Below are 17710 nucleotides of genomic sequence, written 5' to 3'. Positions count from 1 at the left end.
GGTGTGGTACTTTCTCAAAAAGTTGCAAACAGAGATACCATTTGACTCAGCAATTCCACTACTGGGAATATACCCCAAAGAAACCCCAACCACCACCCAAGCAGATATATCCAAACCCATGCTTATTGCAGCTTTGCTCACAGTAGCAAAGAGCTCGAAACAACCCAAATGCCCATAAACAAAGGAATAGATAGAGAAACTGTGGTATATCCACACAATGGAATACTACAATGCACTGAAAAACAAGGAACTCATGAAATATTATTCAAAATGGGTGACCCTGAAGGACATTATGCTTAGTGAAATATCTCAGTCACAAAAGGACAAATACAGCATAGTGTCACTGTTGTAAAATAGGACTGACATCGGGGTTGGGGGGAGACTACTGACAAAGATGAGATAAATTATGTATACTGCATTGAAACAGATGAGGGAGAGAACTGTTTAAAAGGAATATATGATTAGGTATTATTGTCAAGACGAAGGAGTCCAGACAAAGGCTGTATAGTGGAGTGTAATTGTGGGGAGGGACTGTATAACAATGAAAGGACTTTTCTTTTACTTTTCAAAATGAAGGCTGCGTAGTGGAGTGGACTTGGAGAATGAAAGAATTTTTCTTTTACTTTTCAAAGAGAAGAGCAAACTGGGGAGGGGGGGAGGTTGGGCAAGAAGAAAAGTGCAATAATGAATGAATGGAAATCCAAAGTCTCTGTAAACGTTCATTAAAATTAATAAATTTTAAAAAATTATTTCTTATAGCATATTGTACCATATACCATAGGAAATATCTATAATATTAAGTATAGTTTTTAAGTCAACAAATAAAAATGTCAAAGAACAATTTGTTCTACTGTACCTTAGCTGTTTCCTTACTGCATACACTTGTTCTACTCCCTGTGATACTAATTCTCGAATTTTACATGCTACTTGAGGATGCAGACGTGAGGGCAATGCGCAATTTTCATCTCTGACTGTATTTTCCTCTTCTTCAAGAGAAGACATAGGAAAAGGAGAAGGTGAAGAAGAAAGGCAGGGAGCCTCTAATTCATGATACTGATGAGCCTGCTGTGTAGGTAACTGTACATACCACCTGATAAAAAATTGAAAATTGTTTAATGAGATGAAGACAAAGAATCATAATCATTAATGGGAATATTCATAAAGAGAAGGGATAATCTTTGAATGAAAAATGAAATTAATACATATATATATACATATATACAAAATAAAATAAGTGGGGTTCTACTAAACTCTTTGGAAAAGTGAGTTCATATTTAACTAAATAACCAATCTTCATAACTATGTTAGAATTTCACTATGGCCCTAAAATTGGGGGTCAGGAGAAGAGAAAGAAAAAAGTGTAGAAACTTAAGCATAAAATGGTATTTTAAATTTAATGTTAAACAAATTTTCCACCAAAAAAAGACACTGAAAATCACAACATTTTGAATTATGTATTTTTCCATTTTATAGCAAATTAACCTGTGTGATAAACTTAGCATCCTTTCAAGCAAAAAGGATATAATTTAGAGCCTGTTAAAACTAAACTATGTGAGAGATTCTTCCCTCAAAGAACCTCAATGTATTCCTTCCACAGCACTCTCAGCTCTGTTGGCCCAATGAGCAAGAAAAAAGAAATTAAAAAGTGAATACAGGCCTCATGCACAATAAACGTGTGCTAGGAAAAAGAAATAATCTTGTGTGAAACCATTTTAATTCATAAATTTATACAAAATTCTTACAATGACTGATACTGTATGAAATGGAGTTTCCTGTGCCATTGTTACAATCTCTGCCTTGCTCAAACCCAATGTTTAAATCACTTTAGAATATGGAAATTTTCACTTGAACTGATAAAGTAAGGAGAACAAGAGGGCTTTTCGACATGAATTCTGAGGCAAAAGTAGTAACCACAATTGTATTTAGAGCTTAGAATTAATTTATAGCTGTCATCAATAATACAAGACAGGTTTTTTTTAAAATTTAGTGGCTGTAAGTTCTGCTCTTTATAAGTATCTGACACAAATTACCAAATATATAAGGAAATGTATTGTTAAATATCTTTCCCAAATTAGGAAGAACTTCCATATGGTATATTAAATTCTTTAGTAAGAATTACCTACACAGGGTGCAATAATTTCAATGGTTTATACAATGGCAAATCATTTTAATATCTAGGAAGCTACTAGTAACACATCTATCTCTTAACACAATTTTTTAATGAAACAACTGGAAAATGTAATCACAATTTCTCTCACAGAAAATCAATTTGATGCACACCCATGTCTATTGCAGCTTTGTTTGCAATAGCAAAGAGCTGGAAACAACCCAAGTTATACTATTAGGACTTGGTTATACTATTAGGACCTAATACTTGAAAGAAAACGTACACGCGGGTGTGTGTGGATACGTACACGCGGGTGTGTGCGTAGGCGTACACGCGGGTGTGTGCGTATGCGTATAACAATTACTGTGGTCTTGTAAACCACCAATGGAAATTAATTTCCTTAGGACATCAGGAAGAAGATAAATATCCCACCTCCAGCACTGTATTAAGGTTGGTAACCCAGTTGAATCAGGCACCCCGAAAATTAAAAGATACCAAATGCATGACACCACAGTTATGTGTGAGCATGGGCTGATTAGTCACGAATCCATCGAGATGTCTTATTTAAGAGGAAAGAATGAACCACAAATGAATGGATAGATAAGCTCTGGTATATTCACACAATGGAATACTATGCAGCACTGAAAAACAAGGAACTCATGCAATATTAAGCAAAATGGATGACCCTGAAGGACATTATGTTGAGAGAAGTATCTCAGTCACAAAAGGACAAATATTGCATAGGGCCACTGTTGTACAACAGGATTGACATCAGGGTTGCGGGAAGTTAGAAAAGGAGGGGAGGAATGATGTGTATATTGCATTGAAACAGATGAGGGAGAAAATTGTTTAAAAAGGGACATATAAATGGATATTCTTGTCATTCTTGTCATTACAGAAGTTCAGAGTGACTGCTGCATAGTGGAGTGGACTTGGGGGGATGATTGCATAAGAATGAAAGAGTTTTTCTTTCTTTTTAAGGAGAAGAGTGAATTGGGGGAGGGGGTGGGTAGGGAGAAAAGTGCAACAATGAATGAATGGAAACCCTGATTCTCCGTAAACTTTCATTAAAATTAATTAAAAAAATCAATTTGTGAATAAAAAGACTATACAAATGTCATACCTAAGAACACCACCGGCATCTACCAAGTTCTTCTTTAGCATGTTAAAGGCTTTTTCCTGCTCCATTCTGATTATTTTTCTGTCAATTTTGGGGTCTGTAGGAACTCTATATTCAGGAAACTTCTGTACCTTTTTAATATAAATCCTTTTAATGAGATAATATATTACATTACATCATAATAAACTCACCAACCAGAAGTATTCTATTATTTTAAGTATTCAGAATTAGAGAAAATTCAACTTCAAATTAATCTCAGAAACATTCCAATGATGATGTGAAAGACATGCTATTGTCTCACAGCAAAATAGTACTTCGCAAATTAGCAATATTTGTGACTTTGGTAAAAATATCTCAGGGTTTGTGGAATTTTTTTTCTGGATTTGCCTTTACTTCCTTGTTCTCATGTATTTCATGCATGGATTATTTTAACAGCCTCTTGAACTTCTACTTGGTATATCAATGTCACAATAATAATTTGCATTTATATTTCTCCTTCAAAGAATCTGTCTCAGCTTTAACTAAGTATATAATACTTGGCAGCATTCAAAGCATTTCAAATATGATTCTTACTTACCTTTTAAAATAAAATATTGTCCTAGACATTTCATGTCTAAAAGTTTACTTTACTGATATATTTTTACATAGTTATATCCAGGTACAATGTTATTAACTGTAGCTTTGTACATAATAATGTAAAGTGTTTTTACCAGACTACAAGTCCATTATTATAAAGTGTTTTACCCAGACTACAAGTCCATTATTAGAGAGCAGACTATGTAAATGATTCAGTATTTTTTTTAATTTATTTTATTATTTTGTGTCTGTGTACTGTCAAATCGGATCTGACTGGTACAAGAAGAAACTGTCCCTCCTCCAGCAGAGCGTCTGGTAGATTTGAACCGCACACCTCTGGAATTACAGTGCAGTTTCTTGCCACTAGGCCGCCAGAGCTCCCTATGATTCAGTATTTTTAGAAAAAATTTTTTTGTTGGATGATTCATTCTTAAAGTATTATACAGCTATTACAAAGAGAAAGTGCTACATTAAAATGGTATCTTTTCTATAATATTTTAGGAAGTAAAACCCCCTAAATTATAAAGTAGTGTATGCCATTTTTCCCAAGTAATATATAGCATGGTATCTATTTAACAGATAACCATTATAGGCATTCAATTATGGATGAATTAATGTGAGTTCATAACATGAAAGAAGGTGTACTATTGTAGAACTTTTAAATAAATTTTACCAACATCTTTTTAGATCTTTAATAACATTTAGGAGGGGAGAAGGGAAAATATATACACATATATACACACAGAATATCTTTGAAATGTTACTGAAGAAACTTGCAAGAGTCTTAGAGGGCAACAGGAACAAGAGCAAGAAGTATAAAAGAAGTGTAAAAGATAAGGACTTAATGAAAAAGAAACAAATAAAGCTCACCGGGCTGGACAAGTAGCTTTGTAGAGTTGACAAGATCTGCTTTCCTGCTCACTGATTTTTTTTAACTGAAAACCTTTTCTCCTTGGCCCATATTGACATTCCATTACAACAGCTCTGCTCCCTGTGGGCCAAAACCAACTATTGATATTAAGTTACAGGCTCTTCTATTTTGAACATTGGAATAAAAATAATTTGGTGGTGAGAATGTTAAAATATGTACTTTAAAAGACTAATTTTAAGGGGTAAAAACCCTCTCAACATTAGTAAGCCTAAATGTAATATACAAAGACATACATTTAAAGGTAGATCATGAAGTTTATAAAATGCATCACATTATGATAAAGAATTTAGCAAATGTCAGGTATTTAGAGACACATGGTTTTTAGTAACAGTAAAGTATACTAAATAGAAAAGAAATACAAAATCCATTACAGAGAAATTAGCAGTGGCTTAGTGGTAAGGAATTTTTATGTCAACCTAAAGGTATGCGGTTGGAATCCATTAGCTGCTCTGTGAAAGAAAAATGAGCAGTCTCCTCCTGTGTAATTTACAGTCTCTTAAAACCCACTGGAGGGTCAACTATGAGTTGGTTCACAATCAATGGTATATAACAACAACAACAACAACGTGTTATGTTAATAAATATTAATACTATTTGAAAAAAACTTCTTTGCATATATATTTTTTAAATTTTTTATTATTTTGTGTGTGTGTGTGTGTATTGTCAAATCGGATCTGACTGATACAGGAAGAGATTGCCCCTCCTTCTCCGGCAGAGCATCTGGTGGATTCGAACCGCATGTCTCTGGGATTGCAGTGCAGCTTCTTGCCACTAAGCCATCAGAGCTCCCCACATATATATTTTTTTTATTTCTATTTTGATTGTTATTATGTGGCAACTGGTAATTAGGATGGTCCCCAATGATGTATTGCTCTTACTATTCATGTTCTATATATTCCTCTTCTCTTCTTGATTAGCCAAGGACATAGTTCACTTAGAATGAATATAGTAAAAGTGAAAGGTCCTCAGCTCTTATATATGCTAAAGAAGCTTTGGTGGCATAGTACTTGGGGAGTTGCAGTGCTAACCTAAAGGCTGAGCCTCTCTGATGGTTTAGACCCACCAGCAGTGCCTTGAGTGAAAGATCTGCAACATTCTCCTATACAGCCTTGTAAACTCAATGGAGGGTTAACTATGAATCAGGACTCAATAGCTCTGAGTTTCTTACATCAACAATATATGCTGTTGTTGTTAGTAGTAAACAGACTACCATCAAGTTAGAACCAACGCAAAGCTGAACCTCCAGTTGATTTTCAGAGGCTGTAATCTGCATAGGAGGAGACTACCCATTTGCCTCCATCAGAGCAGCTGGTAGATTTTAATCACGTACCTTCGGGTCAATAGTACAATTCCTTACCACTAAGCTACCATAGCTTCCTATACAAAAACATATGCTAGGTTTAAAAGTCTGTGACTTTGTCTTGGCTGTCATGTCTTGCTTGCAACTGGTTTTCTGGGGGAAACCGGTTGCTAGGTAATAAAACAGTTTTTTGGATACAGCCCAAATGTCAAACCACTACTGAATAGACTGAGAAATTATGGTACAGTCACATGACAGAATACTATGCACCATGTAGGAACAATGATTTTGTAAATCACTAACTTGGAAGGGACTGGAGAGTCCCTATAAGGATGAATACTGTGTAAGATCATTATTGTAGAAACAGATTACTAGTAAAATACCTATGAGGATCCAAGGAGGTGTAGGGGGACAACACAGGAGGGAAAATGGGGGGGGACATAATCATAGGGTTGCATAATTTGATGGATGGAGGGTGGAGTGGGTTAAGGAAATGGGAAAGATCCAGTGTGAAAAACAACGTATATTCATTTTGTAAGTAAACCAGTATTTTATAAAATTTATTATTCATTTCAATGAAAATTTACAGAGATTTTGGATTTCCATTCATTCACTGTTGCACTTCTCATCCCGCCCAACCCTCCCCCCTAGTACAGTACCTGTTTGGAAAAGTAAAAGAAAAATTCTTTAATTGTTTTACAAACCCTCCCCCTAGGTCTACTCCACTATGCAGCCTTTGCTCTGGACTCCTGTCATGACAAAAATACCTAATCACATATCCCTTTTAAACAGTTTTCTCCCTCATCTGTTTCAATGCAGTATACATCATTGAACCCATCTTTCTCAGTCTCCCCTCAACCCTGATGTCAGTTTTGTTTTACAACAGCGGCACCATGAAGTATTTGTCCTTTTGAGACTGAGATACTTCACTCAGGATAATGTCCTCCAGGGTGACCCATTTTGAATAATAGTGCATGAGTTCCTTGTTTTTCAATGAAGCGTAGTATTCCATTGTGTGAATAAAAAACAGCTTCTCTATCCATTCGTTTGTTGATGGGCACTTAGGTTGTTTCCAACTCCTTGCTGTTGTGAAAAAAGCTGCCATAAACATGGGTGTGCATATATCTGCTTGGATGTCTGTTACGGTCTCTCTGAGGTATATTCCCAGTAGTGGAATTTCTGGGTCAAATGGTATCTCTATTTGCAACTTTTTGAGAGAGTACCATACTGCCTTCCACAGTGGTTGCACCATTTTACACTCCCATCAACAGTGAATAAGGGTCCAGTTTCTTCACAACCTCACCAGCACTTGTTGCTAGCTGTTCTGTTAAATTTTGCTATTCTGACTGGGCTGAGATGATATCTCATATATGTTTTAGTAAAGCAGTATTTTTAAAAAGGCAGTTCTGTGAAAAGGCTCTTTTAGTCAGCCAACACAAGAGAATTTGGTAGCAGATTCTCTTGCAGTCAAGCCTGAGCTCTGATCCAGCCAACACATTAACCACTGCCTTATAAAAGAACCTCAGGCAGAACCACCTCCCTAAGCTGCTGTCAAAATCCTGAAACTCTATAAATGCTTATAATTCATTATATAGCAATTTTGTTGTTGCTGTGTGGCATTGAGTCAGAAACAACTTGTAGCTGATACACCAGCAGATTTTCAAAGGCAGTAATCACACAGGAGGAGATTGCTCAATCTTCCTTCTTTCAAGGAGTAACTGGTGGATTTGAACTGTGTGCCTTTGGTACTGCAGTGCTGCTTCTTATTACTAGGTCACCAGAGCTTCCTATATAACAATGTTGCTGGTGTGTGCTGTGGAGTTGGGACTGATGCATAGCTGACCCCTCCAGTAGGTTTTCAGAGGCAGTAATTCTTTGAAGGAGACTGTACATATTTCTTCTGCAGAGCAGCTGTTGGACACAAACAACATGCCTTTGGGATTGCATCACTGCGTCTTATCACTAAGCCACCAGAGTTCATATATGGTAATGTTGTGTACTGTTAACTTGGAACCGACCCACAGCTAACCCTCCAGCACGTTTTTAGAGGTAGTTAATAATATGGGAGGAGACTTATACCTTCTACCATAAAAGTAGCTGGTGGCCTCAAACCATGTGCCTTTGAGATTGTAGCACAGCTTCTTGCTACTAGACCACCAGAGCTCCCTATATATTAACAGGTGACATAAATAAGTAGAAGGCATCCTGACTGTGTTACATGTTGGGCCACAAAACAGCAGGTTGTAGGTCTGAAGCAGGAGAAAAATGAAGCAGTGTCTTCCTGTACAGATTACAGTCCTGGAAACCTGGTGGAGCACTCAAGAGCTGCTGTGCATTCTACTTTATTACAGAGTACTAGAAACATTTTAAATAAAAGAGTATAATACCATTCATAACTTAAAATGTTAAAGAAGTTGACATCAAATTTTTAATCTGTTGTTTAAAAATGCCATGAAGACAAAAGGAAAATAATAGTTTGAGAAACAAGAATTTTACAACATTCGAGAGGATGAAACCAGGCTGCTCCTTGAAGGCAAGGATTTTGAAGTTCCATTTCACAAACCTTAGGCACGTGGCCAGGAGGGACCAGTTCTTGGAGAAGGACATCATGCATGAAAGGGTGGTGGGACAGCACAGGGAGGAAGACCCTGGATAAGATGGATTGACACAGGAACTGGGCAATGGGGTCAGGTGTGCCGGAGTCAGTGACACTGGCTCAAGACAGGGCTGAGTTCAGAGCTACTTACATACAGTAGCTATTAATTGCAGAAAACTCGACGGCACATAACAACAACATGATGGAGAACTACTGTGCAGAACACAAAGAACAAAAGGTGATTTCTTAAAAAAATAGAGAAAATAAACAACCAAAACCAAAAATCAAACAGAAAAAGTTAAAGCTAAAAACAAGGAAATAATAAAGGAAAAAATTTAAAACAAGCAAATCTATTAATTTTAATATTAACAAAAAGAGAGACATAGGTAATAATAGAAAACAAAAAACAAACAACAACAAAAAAATCCCAGTACATCTGAAACTGAGGAGGACCTGAAGTGCTTGCTGCAGGAGGTCAAGGACTGCAGCCTTCAGTATGGATTGAGGCTCAATATCAAGATTTCTCACCACTGAGCCAACTGGCAGAATCAGGATGGATGGTGAAGAGACTGAGATTGCTCACAGCTTTAGTTTACTTGGCTCCACAGTCAACACTCTTGGCAACAGCAGCCAAGAAATTAAAAGACACATTGCAATGGGTAAGTCTGCTGTTAGGGACCCCTCCAAAGTACTGGGGAGCAATGGTGTCACTCCAGAGTTTAAGGTACAAATGATAAAGGCCATGGTCTGTGCAATCACTTGCTATGGGTCAGAGACTTGGACAGTGACTAGGGAGGATAGAAGGAGAATTGATGTCTTTGAGCTGTGGTGTTGGAAAAGAGTATATAATATACCATGGACTGCTAAGAAAATGAAAAGTTCGAGCTACAGAGGCTTAAACCAGGCTTCCCCTTGGAGGCAAGGATTCTGAAGCTTCGTCTGATATACTTTGGACATGCTGCAAGGAGGGACCAGTCCTTGGAGAAGGATGTCATGTTTTGGAGGGTGGAGAGACAGCGCAGGAGAGGAAGACCCTCTATGAGATGGATTGATTCAGTGACTGGGGTAATCAGGGTAGGTGTGTTGGAGATAGTGAGATTGGCACAGGATAGAGCAGGGTTTAGGGCTGTTGTACATAGGGCCGCTATGAGTTGCAGGTGACTCAAGGGCACATAACAACAACAACAACAACAACAACAATAACATCTATAAAGAATTTTGCCAAAAACCAAATCTGCATCTAATTTAATCTCTTAAGATTTTATGGCAAATACAACAGATAAAAGAACATGTTAAACTACGTAAGAGTAATGAAATCATCAGATTCTCAAACACAGCAAATTTTACAGGTCAAATTATCGCACTTTTTTTTTACTAAGAATTGAGAAAAAAGAGGAGGAAAACCTTTTGATGAAAGGAAATTTAAGAGGTATAAAATTCAATTCATGGACTTTATCATAACTGATATATTGATATCTTTAACTGATATTTTTGTGTACTTATGCACTTATACAGAAACAGACATATCCATAAAGAGCACTTACTTCTTAGAAATATGTACTTTAAAAGTAATATATTTTAGGGCCTTACGATGATCATAAGAGTTCAGAATGAGGGTTGCAGAGTGGAGTATAGTTGGAGTTGGGGTGGGAGGGTGCGGGGGGACTGTAAACCAATGAAGGAGTTTTTCTTTTGCTTTTCAATGAGGAGAGCAAACTGGGGGTGGGGGTGGGGTAGGTGGGGAGAAAAGTGCAACAATGAATGAATGGAAATCCAAAATCTCTGTAACTGTTCATTGAAATTAATTAAAAAAATATTTGTGCTTTAGCAATCAGAGATGAAATGATACAGTATCTTGGGTTTGCTTTATTTTAAAACAGGAAAAGAAGTAGGTGTACAGATAAAATAAAACTATGTGCTAATAACTGTTAGAGCTACATAACGGATACATGGAGTTCTAAGTACTAATATATTATTATCTCTACTGTGGGGAGCTCTGAGGGTAGAGTTGCTAGAGAGCTGTGCTACCAACCTAAAGGTTCTTCCATCAGCAGTTCTATAGGACAAAAATGGGAAATCTCCTCTTGAGCAAATGAATATTATTAATAGTATCTCTCTTGGGTATGCCTTTAAAATTTTGCATAATATAAAGACTTTTTAAGATTGATAGTGCTGTCACAAGGTGGATATGACAGAGAGAGTGACAGTGGTCTAGTGTCAAGAACTGTGCTGCAATCCTGAAAGCATGTGGTTTGAGGCCAACAGCTACTTCATGGGAGAAGCATGGACAATCTCCCCCCGTGCAATTACTGCCTCTGAAAACCTGCCGGAGGGTCAGCTATGGATGGGTTCCGACTCAAATGGTACACAACAACAACAACCACCACAACTTGGGTATGCTGTTGTTGTTATGAGCTGTTGAGTCGCCTGCAACTCATAGCGACCCTATGTACAACAGCCCTAAACTCTGCTCTGTCCTGTGCCAATCGCACTGTCTCTGATACACCCGTCCTGATTACCCCAGTCACTGAAACAATCCACCTCACAGAGGGTGTTCCCCTCTTGCGCTGTCCCTCCACCCTCGCAAGTATAATGTCCCTTTCCAAGGACCGTCCCTCCTTACAACATGTCCAAAATATGTTACACGAAGCCTCAGAATCCTTGCCTCCAAGAAGCCACCTGGTGTAACCCTCTCCAGGATGAATCCATTTTCCTAGAAGTCCATGGTACCCTCAACACTCTTCTCCAGCACCACAGGTCAAAGGCATCAATTCTCCTTCTATCCTCCCTAGTCATCGTCTAACTCTCTGATGCATAACAAGTGACTGCAAAGACCATGGCCTGTATCAGATGCACCTTTGTCTCCAGAGAGGCACCACTGCTCTTCAGTACTTTGGAGAGGTTCCTAACAGCAGACTTTCCTATCGCAATACATCTTTTAATTTCCTGGCTACTGGTGCCAAGAGTGTTGACTGTGAAGCCAAACAAACTAAAGCTGTGAACAATCTCAATCTCTTCACCATCCATTCTGATGCTGTCAATTGGCCCAGTGATGAGAATCTTTGTCTTCTTGACATTGAGTCTCAATCCATATTGAAGGCTGCAGTGCTTTGACCCTCTGCTGCAAATGCTTCAGGTCCTCCTCAGTTTCAGCAAGCAGGGTTGTGTCATCTACATAACGCAGATTGTTGATAAATCGTCCACCAATCTTGACCCCACATTTCTCCTCATAGAGCCCAGCCTCCTGAATAATCAGTTCTGCATACAGGTTGAAAAGGTATGGAGACAGGATACAGCCCTGGTGTACACCCTTCCCAATTTTGAACCATGCAGTATTTCCTTGCTCTGTTCTCACGACTGTCTCTTGGTCCAAGTATAGATTTTGCATTAGCATGATCAAGTGTCCTGGGATTCCCATTCTTCTCAGAGGCAGCCATAGTTTGTTATGGCAGTCAAATGCCTTTGCATAGTCAATGAAACACAGATATACATTCCTCTGGTACCCCCTGCTTTCAGCTAAGATCCGTCTAACATTGTTAGCTACAATATCCCTAGTACCAAGACCCCTTCTAAACCCAGCCTGGACTTCTGGCAGTTCTCTGCTGATATGCTGTTCCAGTCATTTTTTGATAATTTTTAGTAGAATCTTGCTTGCAAGTGAAATCAAACTTGGGTATACCTTTAAAAATTTGCATAATATAGAGACTTATTAAGACTGAGCCCATAGAGTAGATGTGAGGAAGGGAAATTTTCACACACTGCGAATAGGAATGAAAATTATTAAGGGCTTCAATATGCTATTTACAATTTTGAGATATAAAAAAAACCTCTTGAAAAGATTTGTGTAACTCATTCCTATCCCAACAACACCTAATCAGAGCAGAGTAAGTGTAATGTCATTGGTAGTCTTTATTTTTTCCTCTTAGTGTAATTATCTACAAAATATTACTGTATTTGATTATGTAACATTGTTCATAGGATAGTGCCTAGGATTATTCTATATTTTCATATTACCTTTCAAAAGCTCTGAATTTTAAAATACATTTGGCTCAAAATTTTCAGAGTTGGGTTCTGGACCTGTGTAAAGATTTTAGAAAGCAAACTGATATTATTTTATAAATTTGAAATGGTCATACGGCACATGAAAGCCATTCTACATTAAAGTATACATTCTAGAACAACCTATTATATCTTCCTGTCAGAAGATGCACATGAAAGACATTTAATGACATACTTTGCAACAGTAAAAGCTGGAAACAACAAAAATTATCACCAATTTAAAAATGACTGTGATTTAGCCATATAATTGAATAATATATGATACTGAGTAACATGTGTCAATATGTCATATTGAACTAAGCACATCTGCTGCAAAGGTCTTCTTTAGAGCAATAAAAAGTAAAACTTGAATTTACTTGGGGCGGTGGGGGGATTGTGTAGCAGGGAGGGAGTGTTTCTTTTACTTTTAAGAGAGGAGCGAACTGCGGGGGGTGGGGGTAGGGAGGGGGAGAACTGGGCGGGGAGAGAAGTGTACAATGAATGAATGGAAATCCAAAATCTCTGTAAATGTTCATTAAAATTATTAACAAATAAACAAACAAAAAAAGCAAAACTTGTAAGTCCTTGAGGACTGATTCAAGCCATGGTATTTTCCACACATACATGTAAACGTTGGACATAAAAAATAAAGAAGATTAAAGAAATATGCCTTGGAAGAAGTACAGCCAGAACGCTCTTTAAAAGCAAGGATGGAGAGACTTCATCTTACATACTTTGTACATGCTACCAGGAAGGACCAGTCCCTGGAAAAAGACAACAGGCTTAGTAAACTAGATCAGCAAAAAACGGTCAGCCAGCAAAATGGATTGATGAAGTGGTTATGCCGTCTCCACTATCTGTTTGAGCCAAGAAGTCTGAGCATGAACCTTGGAAATAAGGGAGCTCTGGTGGCCTAGTGGCAGGAAGCTACACTGCAATCCCAGAGGTGCACGGTTCAAATCCAGCAGATGCTCTGCTGGAGAAGGAGGGACAATCTCCTCCTGTACCAGTCAGATCCAATTTGCACATAAAAATAATAAAATTTTAAAAAAAAAAAAAAGAACCTTGGAAATAATGACCACTGGCTACAGCAAATGTCTGGACTCTAAGATGGGTTCTTCCTTTGTTGGGGGGCTTTATGTTTCGTCAGAGCTTCTGTCATTTCTGCTTCCACCACACCAGCCTCAGGAACCAAAACAGCCATCATCGGAAGCACTCTTGACAGCTCTCAAGCCCATCTCCTATAGCATCTTTGAACTGGGTGAACATGTACTTATGTGGTTCTTATTTAGTCCAAACAATGACGATTTAGGTCATCCAAAGAATTGAGAGCCACCCACTGCAGGCAAACATCAGCCTCTCCCTATTTTTCCAACTAGCTTTGCATAAAGCTACCATGTCTCTTCTACAATGGTGTCCAAGGAAAAGGACCCAATTTCTTTTGATTAATAACAAGAAATCCTTTGTTGGAATCACCAGACTTTCTTGCGTTTTTTTTTTTTGTCTTTTGCTCTTTATTTTATTTTCTTTTGTCTTTACTGTACTTTCTTTTTGAGATTTATAATTTAAAAAAGACACTCCATTGTCATTGACTTTTCTTTCCGTTTTTACAAGGAAGTTTCTCTTGCTCTTCTGCATTCTTATAAAGAAATGCCAGGCAGAATTCACTTCTGTTTGCTCATATTCTAAGGACACACTGCATGTGAGGATGTACACATCTTCTACTCTCTTTATCAGAACGGTATACGCCATGGTCCAAAACAAGTCTTTGGATTAAGCTTGTATGAGTTTTTTATTCATTTTTCACCTCCATGATTTCAACCATGGAAAGTGTAGTAGGTTCATCTTGGTTTTTTTATGGCTTCAACGGAATCAATGACAACCTCTATTAAGACATTAGCAAGTCTGACATGAAGTTCAGTGTTCAAGAATGTTCTGGTCACAGAAGTGTTTCTTTGTCCATTCTTTCACTTACTTTAATTTGTTCCAAAAACCAAAGTATTTTTCTTTTGCAATTTCATATGTTTCAAGTTATTATTCTGGGATGTAGAACTTTGGAAATACAGAGGTCTACCAGTTTTAGCAGTTCTGTTACAGAAAGTAGTACCATTATCAATGACATCATCCAAGACGCTGCTACTTTTTTTTTTGCTATTAAGGAAGTTGTTAAATATTGACTTTATATTTCATGAAGCTGTACATTACTATTTTCAATAAGTGCGATGCTTCCGGTGCCAGAAACTCCTATCTTCATGGTGCATTTGGCCCCAGATTGGTCCTCAATACATCCTTCAGCCTCCCAGTTGTGCTGACACTGACTACTAGCACTTCTTGGGCTTTGGGCACATTGGCCTTGGGTTCAGGGTCCTCAGAGACAACATAATGGGCCAAGTAGAAGAAGAGGATGACACTGGAAGTGCAGAAACCCAACGACAACTAATCAGGGACAGGAGACAAGATTCAAATGCAAATTATTTTAAATAATGTCTTCTTCTCCAAAACAGTGTAAGTTTCAGTGATTTGATGCCATGACTGACCAAGAAGTGATCTGCCAATCAGGGGATTGGGCTGAAATGCAATGGCATTTATAAGGGAGATTCCCTGGAACATGACCTGTTGCTTTTTATCTTACACCATAACTGTTCTTTTGGGACTTTTGTCATTCAGCATTATTTCTTTTTTAGATTTGATTAATCAATGTTATGTGCAGGATTTCAAGAGTTCTTTAGAATTTTTTTTAGTGATGCATAATACTCCAATGTGTCTGTATCATAGTTTCTTTAGTCATTTGTCTGCTTATGAATACTTACATTTTTTCCAACTTCTTGCTATTGTAAATAATCTGGCATTAAATCTGATGTGTATGTATCAGTTTCTCTTGTAGCACTAATTTCTTTTGGATGTAAACCTAGTAGTGAGATTGCTGGATCAAATGGTACTTCTATTCCCAACTTTCCAACAAAGTGCCATACTACTTTCCATTGTGATTGTACCATTTTATATAATCATAGAAAAATGTTTAAGGAAGAAATATGTTTACACATTCTAGCACATTAAAATGCCATTTTTTTTATTATTTAGGGGAAAGAACAAACACAGTTCCCCAATACCACAAATTACGCAGTCGAGTTTCCAACACTTGGGTAAATTACAGGGATCAGCACATCGAGAGTGCAATGGATAAGCCTTACCCTGGGAAAATCACTTTGGGAACATATCTCCCTTGCCAGGTAAACATAAAAAAAACATGTCTTTTTTATAATATAAATTACTATATTGACGGCAAATGTTATTTTTAGTTTAATATGCATATTCATAAATTAAACTCAATTAATATCTACTAAAATGAAAATATAGGGAGCTTGGATGGCCTAGTGGCAAGAATCTGTGCTGCAATCCTGAAGGCATGCCATTCCAGTCTACCAGCTGCTCTGTGGGAGAAGGATGGGAAATCTCCTTTCACACAACTAACAGCCTCTGAAAACCCACTGGAGGGTCAGCTATCAGTCAGTTCTGACTCAAATATCAACAATAAAATGAAAATATATCATATCAGAAAAATGATATTTTCACATTATTTCAGTTGAAAACTTTATAATACTTTTTACAAAAAGTACCTGCATTAACAAATGGGATTCCATCATATGGAACGTACTGGGATTTCCACATCAAGCGTGTAGCAGGCTTGGCTGGGCTTGGAGATTGGCGAGTCCCCCAAACACTCTGTGTCTGTTGCTTATGAAATGTTAGTACACTTTCTAGTTCAGTCTCACTAATACAGTAGCCACGGTATGAATCTCCAATTTTCTGCACATAGGAAAAGTTAAAAAAAAATTAGTAAATGTAGTCGCTATTTTACTGCACAATAAACTTAATGAGATGTAAATCCAAGGGAAAAGACTCATTAGCTTTCAAAAGAAAATGTCACTCCTTCCCTTGGATAGTACTCCATTACAACTAATGGGGTCTAACTGAACCAACATCATCAAATAACTATTCTCTAGGTATGTGTTAGGGAATACAATTCCTAAATGATTGCCATACTTTTTTATTAAAAAATTATTTGAAAGAAATAATATTTAGTTGGGGTAGTTTGAAGAACATAGTTGTTATGTGCCATTTAAGAGAGTATGATGCATAGAAACCCTATGAACAATGGATCTGAACCCTGTTCTATCCTATACTATCCTCATTGCTCTGACATACCCAAGCCCGCTGCTGCGTCACTGTTGCTGTCATTGTATCAGTCTATCTCATCGAAGGTTTTCCTCTGTTCCACTGATCTCCCACATTTCCAAACATGATTGCCCTTACCAAGTAATAGCCTCTTCTAATCTATCTATTCCATCAAGATGTATTAATAGTGATGGGTGACTGGAATGCAAAAGTTAGGAACAGAGAAGGATCAGCAGTTGGAAAGCATGGACTTTGTGACAGAAATGAAGCTGGAGATAGGATGATAGAATTTTGCACAATCAACAATTTATTCATTGAAAATACATTTTACAAGAAACATAAACACAGGCTATACACATGGATTTCACCTGACGGTATGCATGGGAATCAGAAAGATTATATCTGTGGAAAGAACCACTGCAGCAGCTCAATCTCAGCTGTGAAAAATAGGTCTGGTGCTGATTGTGGAACAGATAACCAACTACTCATACGCAAGTTTAAGCTGAAGCTAAGGAAAGTGAAATCAAGCCCACAGGAACCAAAATATGACCTTGAGTCTATTCCACCTAAATTTAAGAACCATCTCTGGGACAGGTTTGAGGCCTTGAACACTAAAGAGCAAAGACCAGATGAGTTATGGGAAGATATCAAGACTATCACCCAAGAAGAGTTCAAAAGGTCATTGCAAAGACAGAGGAGGAAGAAAAGACCAAAATAGATGTCAGAAGAGACTCTGAATATTGCACTGGAGCATCAAGAATCCAAAGCAACCTACAACCAGGAGAAGATAACGTAGATGAATGGGACCTTCTAAGACTCAAATCCCTATGCACATCCAAAAACTTCTCCAACAGGGTAAAAAGGGA

General features: G+C 37.6%; 1 protein-coding gene and 1 pseudogene across 1 annotated transcript in view; both read right to left on the bottom strand.

Moving 5' to 3' along the window:
• Window positions 1-17710, bottom strand: part of CARF (calcium responsive transcription factor) — an 88160-nt gene that overhangs the window by 44692 nt on the left and 25758 nt on the right. Inside the window, 4 exon segments of the mRNA XM_006889151.1 lie at window positions 857-1090; window positions 3231-3374; window positions 4674-4794; window positions 16286-16475. Of these exon segments, the coding sequence (XP_006889213.1) occupies window positions 857-1090; window positions 3231-3374; window positions 4674-4794; window positions 16286-16475 (689 nt within the window).
• On the bottom strand, window positions 12648-15305 carry LOC102848279 (annotated as a pseudogene).

The sequence above is a fragment of the Elephantulus edwardii genome, unplaced genomic scaffold, assembly GCF_000299155.1.
Source record: "Elephantulus edwardii isolate Elephantulus edwardi_28Jun2011 unplaced genomic scaffold, EleEdw1.0 scaffold00075, whole genome shotgun sequence".
Taxonomy (NCBI): Eukaryota; Metazoa; Chordata; class Mammalia; order Macroscelidea; family Macroscelididae; genus Elephantulus; species Elephantulus edwardii.
The sequence above is the reverse complement of the archived record's forward strand: the minus strand, read 5'-3'. Positions and strand labels throughout refer to the sequence as shown.